The sequence below is a fragment of the Eretmochelys imbricata genome, unplaced genomic scaffold (genome assembly GCF_965152235.1).
Source record: "Eretmochelys imbricata isolate rEreImb1 unplaced genomic scaffold, rEreImb1.hap1 Scaffold_40, whole genome shotgun sequence".
Classification (NCBI taxonomy): Eukaryota; Metazoa; Chordata; order Testudines; family Cheloniidae; genus Eretmochelys; species Eretmochelys imbricata.
The window spans coordinates 54,091-66,222 of NW_027554352.1; the positions used below are offsets into that span (position 1 = coordinate 54,091).

Consider the following 12,132-nt stretch of genomic DNA (forward strand, 5'->3'; position numbering starts at 1 on the left):
CCTCCCGCGTCACGCGACGGAGACGGCTTGACGTGGGGTGGGGCGTGCTGGGGGCGGGGTGGAGGAGGAGGAGGAAGACGAGAGGGAGGGGCGGCGTGTGCGTGCGCGTCCCCTGACGCACGTGCGCGTCCCCTGACGCAACGTGCTGGCGTCACGGGGCACGAGCGTTGGGGGGGAAGGGGGGCAGGAGCGTTGGGGTCAGAGGGGAGGGGGAAGAGGGGGAGAGTCGGGGCACAGGGAGAGGGGGAAGGGGGGCAGGAGAAGGCAGAGGGGGGCAGAAGGAAAGGGTGGGGAAGGGGGGGCAGAGGGAAAGGGGTCAGAGGGGGAAGAGGGAGTCAGGGAAGAAGAAGTCAGAGGGGGAGGGGAGTCAGAGGGGGAAGGGGGCAGAGGGAAAGGGGTCAGAGGGGGAGGGTGGGGGAGGGGAGTCAGAGGCGGGAAGGAGTCGGGGGGAAGGGGGGCAGGAGGAGTCAGAGGGGGGCAGAGGGAAAGGGCAGGGAAGGGGGGTCAGGGGGAAGGGGGGGTCAGGAGTCAGAGGGGGCAGAAGGAAAGGGTGGGGAAGGGGGGGCAGAGGGGGAAGGAGGAGTCAGAGGGGGGGGCAGAGCGGGAAGGAGTCGGGGGGAAGGGGGGTCAGGAGTCAGAGGGGGGCAGAGGGAAAGGGGCAGGGAAGGGGGGTCAGGGGGAAGGGGGGTCAGGAGTCAGAGGGGGCAGAGGGAAAAGGTGGAGAAGGGGACTCGGGGGGGGGGCCAGAGCGGGAAAGAGTCAGAGGGGGCAGAGGGAAAGGGTGGGGAAGGGGGGGCAGAGGGGGAAGGGGGGCCAGATTGAATGGGCGGGGAAGGGGGTTCAGAGGGGGGAAGGGGGGCAGGAGTCAGAGGGGGCAGAAGGAAAAGGTGGAGAAGGGGACTCGGGGGGGGCCAGAGCGGGAAAGAGTCAGAGGGGGGCAGAGGGAAAGGGTGGGGAAGGGGGGTCAGAGGGGGAAGGGGGGGCAGGAGTCAGAGGGGGCAGAGGGAAAAGGTGGAGAAGGGGACTCGGGGGGGGCCAGAGCGGGAAAGAGTCAGAGGGGGGCAGAGGGAAAGGGTTGGGAAGGGGAGTCAGAGGGGGAAGGGGTCAGAGGGGGAAGGGGTCAGAGTGGGGAAGGGGGTCAGAGTGGGGAAGGGGGTCAGAGTGGGGAAGGGGGGAGGCAGAGGGGGAGGGTTCAGAGAGGGAAAACGGTGGGGAGGGGAGGCCAGGAGGAATGGGGGGGGAGGGGTCAGAGGGGGAGGCAGTGGGGCTCAGATGAGGAGGGGTAAGAGGGAAAAGGGGAGAGGGGAGTCAGAGAGGGAGGTCAGAGGGAGAGGGGGGACAGCGGGGAAAAGGGGAAGGTGGGTCAGAAGGGGAAGAGGATCTTGGGGAGGCAAAGGCGGGAGTCAGAGGGGGAAAGGGGGGAGTTAAGGAGAGGGGGACAGAAGGAGGCAAAGGGGGAAGGCGGGGGGGTGGCTCAGAGGAGGAAGCATAGGGGAGGGAGAGTCAATGGAAAGAGGGAGTCAGGGGAATCAGAGGAATGGGGGGCAGGGAGGGGAGCATCAGAGGGATGGGGCATCAGGTTGGAAATGGGGGAAGTGTGGGGGAAAGGGAGAGTCAGGGGGAAATGAAGTGGGGAAGGGAGACAGACGAAAGGTGGGGAGCTAGGCGGGGAAGGGGGGGCAGGTGGAAGCAGCACATTCTGCACTAGGGAGCCGCGGGGGCTGCATGGGTCTGGAATTGGCCACACCCCATTAGCCAGGGGGGCAGCAAGGAGCGCCCCCTCCTGGGCATCTCAGGCATCAGCTGGACAGACATGGGACTCGTTAGACCCCAGCTGCTTCCCCCCTCCCCAGCTGTGGGCAGAGTTGGTCTCTCCCAGGTACTCCTCCCACACCCCCAGTCCCGAGGGGAAACTGAGGGAGAGAGCGGCCATGTAGCTAAGCTCCCCCAGGCACCCCGGGGCAAGGCTGACAGGTGAAGCCCCTTGTCTCGTGGTTTAGCTCGTTAGGACAGTCCGGCCTAGTGGGTACAGCACGGAACTGGGACCGAGGCAACAATCGCTCCCTCCCATCCTCCTTCATGCCTCAGTTTCCCCCTCATCTCAAATGGAGGGAATGATACTGACCTCCTCCACGGGCAACGATAAAAGTTCCTGGACACCTGGGTCCCCGAGGGGGTGTGGGAACAGGGAAGGGGGAGTGCCCAGCTACTCCGGCCTCTCCCAGCAGGGGGCGCTGGGGGGGGGGGGACCGACACCCAGTACCGCCCCCTCCAGCGCCCCCTGTCCATCGGGTCCAGCCCGAAACATGGGAGCCGAGTTGCTGGTGCTTGGTGAGCTGTGGCAAGGAGATGGGATGGGATGTTTATAGTAGGTCCTACGAAAACCTGGGCACTCACTTTCCCTGGTCCCACGTCCCAATCGAGGGCTCGCGTCCTGGCGACGACCGGGGCCAAAGCCCCAGCTCCCCCGCCCCCCTTTGCGAGTGCCCGGGGGCATCTGCCTCCACCCCCGAGGGGCAACAAGGGGGGGGGCTGAAGCTGGGGTCACCCCAAAGGGGAACTCCCATCTCGTTCCAGCCTAGAGTAGGGGAAGGCCCCGGAGCCAGCCCGGGGGGGACTTGGCGGCCCTGTGCCCCACGCCTCTGAACCGGCCAATCCTCCACCATGGGGCCGGATCGGAGACAGTGTCCCCCAGGGTGGAAAGGCCCCATGACACCCCCCCCATCCCCACATGGTCTCTCAGAGATGGTTCCCCCCCATATAAAAAAAGAGGGCAGCTCCATTCTCCTGTACAAACGCAAAAGGGTCCACGTTATTTATTTACATTCAAGCTGCAAAATATTATTAAAACAAACGGGGGGGGGTGTGGAATTGCACCCCACCCTCAAAAAAGAAACGCAGATTAAAGAGTGGGGGGGGGGGCTGCGATCTGGTCTCCCGCTTCGGGGTGCGGCGGGGGGGGGGGGGGGAGACGCTGCACCTATTCATGAGGGGCTGCCCCGCACCCCAGAAGGAAGCAAAGTCCGGCGCCCCCCCCCCACGCTCTTCAATCTGTGCCCATCTATTCAGAGCACCCTCTTCCCCCGCTGCTCCTCAGCCGGCAACGCCCCCCCCAACTGCCAGCAGGGCCCCCCTCGCTGCTTTGGGGGTGGGGGGGGGCAGGCAGAGGGAGTCTTTCGAACTGACTGGCCCTTCTCTCCGGCCTGCAAAAAGGTCCCTTGATGGGAACTTAACCAAACACCCCGCCTTTTGTGTTGATTCACTTCCCCCCTCCCCCGGCTGCACCCCACTTCCACGACATACTGGGGGGGGCGGAGGGGGGCAGGCATAAAGTCTCCATTTTAAAAAGGAAAAGGGGGAGGAGGGAAAGGAAGGGGAGATTAAAAAAAAAAAAAACACACAAAATAAACCCCTCCACTTTCCTTCTATATTTACAGCCGGGAAGGGGGGCGGAGCACCCCCAATTTCCTCTCCCCCCACCCCATCCACTGGGGCTGGAAAGAGCAGCAGCTTAATTTCACGGCCCCCCATGTGTCAATCTCACCCCTCTCCATCAGCCAGCGGGGGCAACGTGAGCACACGGATGTCGGGGCGAATCTCCCCTCGAGGGGGGTTTTGAAGCCCTCACGGCGACTCGGGGGGCGGGGGGGGGGAGGGGAGCGGGGCCGAGTCTCTAGGGCTCCCCCCCGCCCCGGGGGGCCGGCGCGGCGGCTTTGCGGGCGCTCTCTTTGCACTTCTGGCAGTAGAAGATGTCGGGGACGTTGGTCTTTTTGATCTTGGCGCAGGAGAGGTGGATCCAGGTGCCGCACTGGTTGCACTCGATCATGGGCCGCCCGGCAAAAGGCTTCTGGCAGTAGCAGGTGATCAGGTCCCACGAGTCGTCCCCTGTGGGGTGGGGTGGGGTGGGGGGAGAAGCAGAGACAACCCGGGGGTCAGGGCCGGGCAGGGGGGAAGAGCTCTAGGGGCAGGGCTGCCCCTTTAGCCCCACCCCACTGGCATCAGAGCTCCCCCAGCCCCGCCCCATTGGGAACACAGCTCCCCTAGCCCCGCCCCCTCACCCTAATTAGCCCCGCCCCATTGGGAAACACAGCTCCCCCAGCCCTGCCCCTTCAACCCCATTAGCCCCGCCACATTGGGGAACAGAGCTCCCTTAGCCCCGCCCCATTGGGAAACAGAGCTTTCCCCCAGCCCCGCCCCTTCACCCTCATTAGCCCCGCCCCATTGGGAAACAGAGCTCCCCTAGCCCCGCCTCTTCACCCCCATTAGCCCCGCCCCATTGGAAACACAGCTCCCCTAGCCCCGCCCCATTGGAAACACAGCTCCCCTAGCCCCGCCCCTTCACCCCCATTAGCTGCACCTTATTGGGAACACAGCTCCCCTAGCCCTGCCGCATTGGGAACACAGCTCCCCTAGCCCCGCCCCTTCACCCTCATTAGCCCCGCCCCATTGGGAAACAGAGCTCCCCTAGCCCCACCTCTTCACCGCTATTAGCCCCGCCCCATTGGAACACAGCTCCCCTAGCTCCGCCTCTTCACCCCCATTAGCCCCGCCCCATTGGGAACACAGCTCCCCTAGCCCCGCCCCTTCACCCCCATTAGCTGCACCTTATTGGGAACACAGCTCCCCTAGCCCTGCCGCATTGGGAACACAGCTCCCCTAGCCCCGCCCTTCACCCTCATTAGCCCCGCCCCATTGGGAACACAGCTCCCCTAGCCCCACCTCTTCACCGCTATTAGCCCCGCCCCATTGGGAACACAGCTCCCCTAGCCCCACCTCTTCACCCCCATTAGCCCCGCCCCATTGGGAACACAGCTCCCCTAGCCCCGCCCCTTCACCCCCATTAGCTGCACCTTATTGGGAACACAGCTCCCCTAGCCCCGCCCCTTCACCCTCATTAGCCCCTCCCCATTGGGAAACAGAGCTCCCCTAGCCCCACCTCTTCACCGCTATTAGCCCCGCCCCATTGGGAACACAGCTCCCCTAGCCCCACCTCTTCACCCCCATTAGCCCCGCCCCATTGGGAACACAGCTCCCCCAGCCCCGCCCCTTCACCCCCATTAGCCCCGCCCCATTGGGAACACAGCTCCCCCAGCCCCGCCCCTCACCCCCAGACTGACATTGGCCCCGCCCCATTGGCATCACAGCTCCCTCTGCCCACAGGGCATGACTAACTCCAGCCCCAGCAGCCCCCCTCGAGGCAGCTGGCACCCCCAGCTAACGCGCAGGGACCCTTCCCCTCCAGCCCAGATGTACCACAGCCTGACACAGCACATTGCAACGACAGGCCGGGAGCCAGGCCTCCTGGGTTCCAGCCCCGGCTCTGGGAGGGCAGTGGGTTAGAGCGGGGGCGGGGGGAGGGAGGCTGAGACGCAGGACCCCTGGGTCCTCAGTCCTGGGACGGGTCCGGTGGGGTTAGAGCAGGATGAAGCGGGGGGATGGCTAAAGTGGGACGGCCAATGCAAAAGATTCAGAAATTGTACATCCCGCTTCGATCCCCAGCCCCGATCGGAAGGTCAAGCTAGATAGGAACGTTTCAAACGACCGTTTCAATGGCCGAAAAGTTGTTCCACCCCGCCCCCCCCCCCCCTTGGAGAAAACCAATCAAGCCTCAGCTGCCTGGGCGTCTCTGTGGAAGACAGGAGAGGTGGGATGGCGAGAACCCAGATGCAAGGCAAGTGACTCTTCTTTTTTCTTTTCTTTAAATACTCAACAGACGGTGGTGGGTTCAATTCCCAGCCCTGCCGCAACCCGTGACTCGGTTTCCCCATCTGGAATGACAGGAAACTGCCGCTTCCAGCACCTCAGTAGATTCGGAGCTCTTCAGCTGGTCTCTCTAGACGCTGAACGGCCCCAAAATTTCAAGCCGTTTGCGTAGCCTGCCCTGTCTGGCTGTCCCTGGCCGGTACGCTTCAACCCACTCCACACCGAGCCCAATGGCTTATGTGGGACGAAAGCGTCTACACTGCCATCGAGACCCCTTTTGATACGGTTTCGCCCTCTGCCTGCTTCCGAATGAGTTCCAGTGAGAAAATTTAGGACTGTGGAAATGAGTTTGTTTCTATTTAAAGTCATTATTAGTTGCCAAATTCGAGTTCGTTTCCAGCGAACTCAAGCGCCCTGCCCACAGTGCGGAGAAAACCTCTCTTTGTTAAAGACAAGATCCATCTTTGTTAAAACCCCTAATTAACTAACAGATAATGAACCACCCACCAACTGACACCTCTCAGCCCTAGAGGGGAAAGTCCCCATGCCCCATTCCGTGTCCCCGCAAGCCAGCCAGTCCCTGCCCTGGGGCCAGGTGGGAGCCAGCGCCCCCTAGAGGGGACAGGCCCCGTGCCCCATTCCCCACCCCCCTGAGCTAGCCAGTCCCTGCTATTTATCTTATTCCAAAGAAAGAAATTCAGCAAATTAGTTCCTATTCGACAAAATGGGTGGCAGAGGAGGAGCAAGAACATAATCTAATGGTTAGAGCAGGGGTGTGGCAAGGAGCCAGGACTCCTGGGTTCTCTCCCTGGCTCTGGGAGGGGAGTGGGGGCTGGTGGGTTAGAGCAGGGGGGGCTGGGAGCCAGGACTCCTGGGTTCCATTCTCAGCACCAGCCCACGTGTGTGGGGGGGGGGGGCGGGGGGGCAGAGCAACATTTTGGCTGGCCACCTCCCACCCCGACGTCCAGCTCTCCCAGCACGCCCCACAGCGCCAGCTCCATCCACTGCATCCTGGGCGAACAGGCCAGATGGCCCCAGCCCCCTCACCTGACTCGACCATGATGTCTTCGTCCATGACCCGCATCTCCCCCTCGCTGGAGCTGCCGTCCCCGTCCTGGCTGGTCTCGGTGCTGCCGCACTCCTTGCCCTCCCCACCCCCCAGTTTGGGCTCCGGGAAGCCACCCTCGGGCAGCAGCTCCTCCGGGGAGGGGGCCTCCTCCTCCCCGCCCCGGTCCGCCCCCGCCTCCTCCTCCTCCGAGTCCGTCTCGCTCAGGGAGGCCTTGAGCTTCTTCTCGGCCTTTTTCAACTTCCGCTTCTTGCTCTTTTTGATGCGCGAGCGTTTCTCGCCCGCCGAGTCCCCCCGGCCCCGCCGGGCCGCCTCGGGGGCCGCCCCCGCCCGCCGGCTCCGCTTCTCCTTCTTCTTGTCCCCCGGCGGGCCAGGCCGGGGCACCGGCGGCTGCCGGGCGGCGGGATCCAGGTCGAAGAGGGAGTCCTTGAGCTTCATCTTCTCCAGCAGGGAGCTGTCGGCCTTGAGGCGGCGGAAGGCCTTCTTCTTGGAGGACTTGGCCTTCTTGACGAAGGTCTCGATGGTGTGCAGGTCCGAGTGGGTCGACTCCCAGCCGTCGCTGTCCGCCACACTCTCCGGGCGCAGGGGGGAGCTGGAGCCCGAAGGGGTCCAGTCGCTCTCCTGGGGGCGGGAAGGGGGGGGGGCACAGATTAGGGAGGGGGCGGCAGGAAGAAGCGGAGGCCAGCCCCTGGTGTGGTCCCCGGGGCCACCCGCCCAGCAGGCAGGCGGGGGGCTGAGGGTTGGCTGCCCTCCCAGCATGCAATGCAGCGCGGGTCAGGAGAGGGTGTTGCCCGCTCTCCCAGCATGCAATGGGCCCCAGGCGCCTTGCAGAAAAGACACTTCCCAGCATGCAACACAGGGCCCCACCGCCCGCTGGGATGTGCAGATCCCAGCATTGGTTCAGGGCTCCCAGAGAGACTACATGTCCCAGCATGCAATGCTCCGCGGCAGGCCCCGCCTGTGCGGACATGTCCTCTGGGCAGCCCAGCGGGAAACACTACAGCTCCCATAGTGCCGTGCTCCAGCCTCTTAGCTAAATGGCCGGGCTGCAAGGCATGCTGGGACCTGTAGTTTTCAGAGGCCAGAACACAAAGAGGGGGCCCTTGGAGAAGACTACATATCCCAGAATCCCATGCTCTGGGGGATCCCAGACGGGCTTGCTGGGACATGAAGTAGCTCAGGATAGGGCTGGGAACTGGAGTACCCCTGGTACCAACCCATTCCCCAGCCAGCCAGTCCCCACCCTGGGGCTGGCGCCCTCTAGAGGAGACAGGCCCCGTGCCCCATTCCCTGCCCCCCGAGCCAGCCAGTCCCTGCTCTAGGGCTGGAGGGGAGCCGGCGCCCCATAGAGGGGACAGACCCCTGCCCCATTCCCTGCCCCCCCGAGCCGGCCAGTCCCCGCCCTGGGGCCAGGTGGGAGCCAGCGCCCCCTAGAGGGGACAGACTCCTGCCCCATTCCCTGCCCCCCAAGCCAGCCAGTCCCCGCCCTGGGGCCGGCGCCCCCTAGGGGGGACAGGCCCCTGGGGCTGAAGAGGGTTGCTCACCTCCTTGGTGGACGGGATGTAGCCGGCATAGGCCAGGACAAAGCTGCAGAATTTATTGAAGTCCTCGATCGTTCGCCGCCGCTTCTCGGGGGGCTGAGAACAGAGACACGTTAGGGGGAATTAAGTGCTGTCCCCCCCCACCCGCCCGCCCCCAGCACTGCCCCCCGCCCACCCTTGCTTCAGGGCCTCCCGGGGTTAATCCACAGAAGGCTGAGAAAGAGGAAGGGGCTTGTCCCAAAGATCACACAGCAAGGCCAAGCCAGGGAGAGAACCCAGGTGTCCTGGCTCCCAGCCCACCCCCACCCCTAACCACTGGACCCTGGGAGCCAGGACTCCTGGGTTCTCTCCCTGGCTCTGGGAGGGGAGCGGGGGGGAGGCTGGGAGCCAGAACTCCTGGGTTCTCTCCCGGGCTCTGGGAGGGGAGTCCAGGCTGGTGCGATGGAGCGGGGGGGAGGATGGGAGCCAGGACTCCTGGGTTCTCTCCCTGCCCCCGGGGTCTAGTGCTCAGGCCGGGAGGGGCTGCAGCGGGCCAGAGGCCCAAGTGTTTGTTCTGTTGCAACCACATCCCATCACAGAGACCTTCCCAACCCCCACGGCCACCCCACCCCCACCCAGGAGCCGCGCCCCAAGGGGGAGGGGCCTTAGGCAGGGAGGAGGCCTCAGTCCCGCCCCCCCACACTCATGTGGGACCCCAGCGCGGGGTGCAGGGAAGAGCCCGGACTCACCTGCGTCTCCGCTTTGAGGTTCGGAGGTGGATCTGGAAAATAAGGGGGGGGGGCGCGGGTGAGTTTTGGGGGTTCTCCCCCCTTCCCCCCATCCTCAGTCTGGGGTCAGCAGCCTTCCTTCCCTGCCCCCTTCACCTTTTCACCCCCTCTTTCTGATACATCTCCCCACAGCGTCTGGGATCCTACCACTCCACCCACTTGGGGGGGCTGGGCCTTTATTCCCCGCCACACACACATTCCCATTCGGGGGCCGCTGAACCCCCCATGTGTCCTCAAACTCCTCCCCCCACCACGAGAGGCGCTGACCCCAATTTCCCACCCCACGCACACAATGAAAGACCCTGTCCCCCCAACTCCCCTGGGGAGAGACCCCACCCAGGGACACCCCCACCAGTCTCCCCACCTCAGCCCCCCAGGATATAGATCCCCCCTCCCCGAGATCCCAATCCCCCAGGAGAGAGACATACCACCCCCTCCACACACTTTTTCCTCACCAGGACCCCAGGCAGAGACCCTGGCTGGGGGGGGGAGGGGGGCAGAGGATCCTGCCCCTCCCCTCTCCCCAGGCAGGACCTCAGGGCGTGGCCTGGCTCCCTCCCCCATCTGCCTTCCCCAGGCTCCTCCCCCTCCAGCTCCCTGAGACGCTTCCCCCCCTCCACCGGCACTGCACCCTCCCAGCTCCCCCCACCCCCTTCCACTGCCAGCTCCTCCCCCTCCCCCCCAGCAGCCCCACCCTCACTGACAACTCCTCCCCTCCCCCCTGCCAGCAACCAAACCCCGCACCCCGGTCCCTAGCACCCCCCAGCCCCACCTCCCTGCCCCCCCCCGCGGCTGGGCTCCACGGTTAATATTCCACCACACCCCCCACTCCGGCTGCCCCCAGGCTCCCCCCCCCTCCAGCTACCCCTTGCCCCCCCAGCCTCCCCCCTCCCAGCTGCCCCTTCCCCTCTGGACAGCACCCCATACCTCCTACCCCCCCAGCCTCTTAACCAGCTCCCCCCTCTCTCGCCCCCGAGCTGGTCCCCCCCCATCCTAAGTCTCCAGCCCCCGCCCCCCGCAGAGGTTTTCGCCATGGTTTCCCTCTCGTGTCCTCCCCCCCCAGTCTTCACCCGGTTCCTCCGGCTTCCCCTTCCTGCCCTCCCAGAACCGCCCCCCCCAGTTTCAAGCACCCCCCTTCTCCTCCTGCTAGCCCCCCAGGTTCTCCCTCCCCATAACCTGGCCCCCAGCCCCCCCAATCCCACCTTCTCCCCTGCTCCTTCAAGCCTCCCCCACACGCAGCTCCCTACAGCCCCCCAATCTCCCACCCCCCGTGCCGCGGTCCTGCCCCCCCCACCCCCCTCGCTCCTACCTCCAGCGCTTCCCTGCCACATCCTGCCCCCCCCAGTCCCGTTCCCCCCCCGCGCCATGCTCCCTCGAGCCCCCACCCTGTCCTCAGCCCCAGTCCCCCCAGGGTCCTGCTCCCTTCCACTGCTGTGCACCCCCAATCTCCCTTTTCTGCTCCACTCCCCAGGGCTGGTCACCCCACCACACCGCCTCAGCTCCTCCCTCCTGCCTCCTCCCGGCCCCCCAACCCCGGCTCCCCAGGGCCAGTCACCCCCACCCCGAACTCGCCTCTTCCCGCCCTCCTAGCTCCGGGCTCCCCCGACTGTACCCCCAAGATCTCCTCCAGCTCCCCCGCTCCCGGCCCCCCTCTCCAGGGCCAGTCTCCCCCTCCACACTGTGCCCCCCAATCCTCCAGATCTCCTCCAGCTCCCCCTCCCCCGGCTCTCCTACAGTGCCCCTTGCCCCCCACCCCCAGCCCCCCAACCCCGCCTCCCCAGGGCCAGTCACCCCCACCCCCAGCTCGCCTCTTGCCGCCCTCCCAGCTCCGGGCTCTCCCCGCGACTGTGCCCCCCCAGATCTCCTCCCAGCTCTCCTTTCGCCCCCCCAAGCTCCGGTCTCCCCCCAACTCTGCTCCCCAGATCTCCTGCCCCGGCCCCCCTCCCCAGGGCCAGTCACCCCCACCCCCACCCCCCCTCTTGCCGCCCTCCCAGCTCCGGGCTCCCACCCGACTGTGCCCCCCCCAGCTCTCCTCCAGCTCCCGCTCCCCCGGCCCCCCTCCCCGCTCTCCTTTCTCCCCCCCCCCAAGCTCCGGTCTCCCCCCAGATCTCCTGCCCCGGCCCCCCTCCCCAGGGCCAGTCACCCCCACCCACACCCCCAGCTCGCCTCTTGCCGCCCTCCCAGCTCCGCCCCCCCCGACTGTGCCCCCCCAGCTCTCCTCCAGCTCCCGCTCCCCCAGCCCCCTTCCCAGCTCTCCTTTCTCCCCCCTCTAAGCTCCGGTCTCCCCCCAACTCTGACCCCCAGATCTCCTGCCCCGGCCCCCCTCCCCAGGGCCAGTCTCCCCCACTCCCAGCTCTCCTGTCTCCGTGCCCCCAGCTCCGGTCTCTCCCCCCCGCCCGCTGTGCCCCCAATTTCTCCCTCGCCGGTCCCCCCCCATGGCGATACCCCCCAGCTCCCCCTCTCTCGGCCCCCCCAGCTCCGATCTCTCCCCCCCCACATCTGAGCCCCCCGCAACTTCCCCCCCGGGTGCGCGCCCGCTCCCGGAGTCCCCCACCTCGCCCCCGCGGCTGGTCCCCCCCGCGCACCTTCCGGGCTGGGCTCCGCCATGGCCTCGCCGCCCCGCGCGGGGCTCGCACCCCGGGCCGCTCTCTCCCTCCGTCCGGTGCCGCCCGACTCCGCTCCCCACCCCGCCCGGCCGCCCCCTCCGCTCCCCTCCTCGCTCCCCCCGCCCGCCCGGCGGCGGGGCCGCCGCGCTGCACCCCGGGAGATGGAGTCCGCGGCCTCGCTGTCCCCGCCCGCACGCGGCAGCCAGGGGACTCCAACTCCCAGCAGCCCCCGCGCCGCGACTGCGCGCTCGCTCCTCCTCCCCGGCCGGGCACGCCGGGAGATGGAGTCCCAGCCGCGAGCGGCAGCGAGACGACTCTCCTTCCGGGGGGGAGCGGGACTTCCGGTCGGAAGGCTGCTGGGACCTGTAGTCCCTGCAGGGCCATGGCCCGGATGAAAAGCGTCTGTTGGTGTTGACCCCGCCCATGGACCAGGCGGGGCACTGATTGGC

General features: G+C 66.4%; 1 protein-coding gene across 1 annotated transcript; it reads right to left on the bottom strand.

Annotated features, from left to right (window-relative positions):
- Nucleotides 1–2,791: 2,791 nt before the first annotated feature.
- On the bottom strand, nt 2,792–11,794 carry PHF23 (PHD finger protein 23). The gene is made up of 5 exons (XM_077806955.1): nt 11,663–11,794; nt 9,039–9,070; nt 8,314–8,406; nt 6,751–7,390; nt 2,792–3,885 (listed from the first exon to the last, which is right to left on the bottom strand). The coding sequence occupies exons 1-5, from the start codon at nt 11,682–11,684 to the stop codon at nt 3,674–3,676; spliced, it is 999 nt and encodes a 332-aa protein (XP_077663081.1). The 5' UTR covers nt 11,685–11,794; the 3' UTR covers nt 2,792–3,673.
- Between the last annotated feature and the right edge of the window lie 338 nt (nt 11,795–12,132).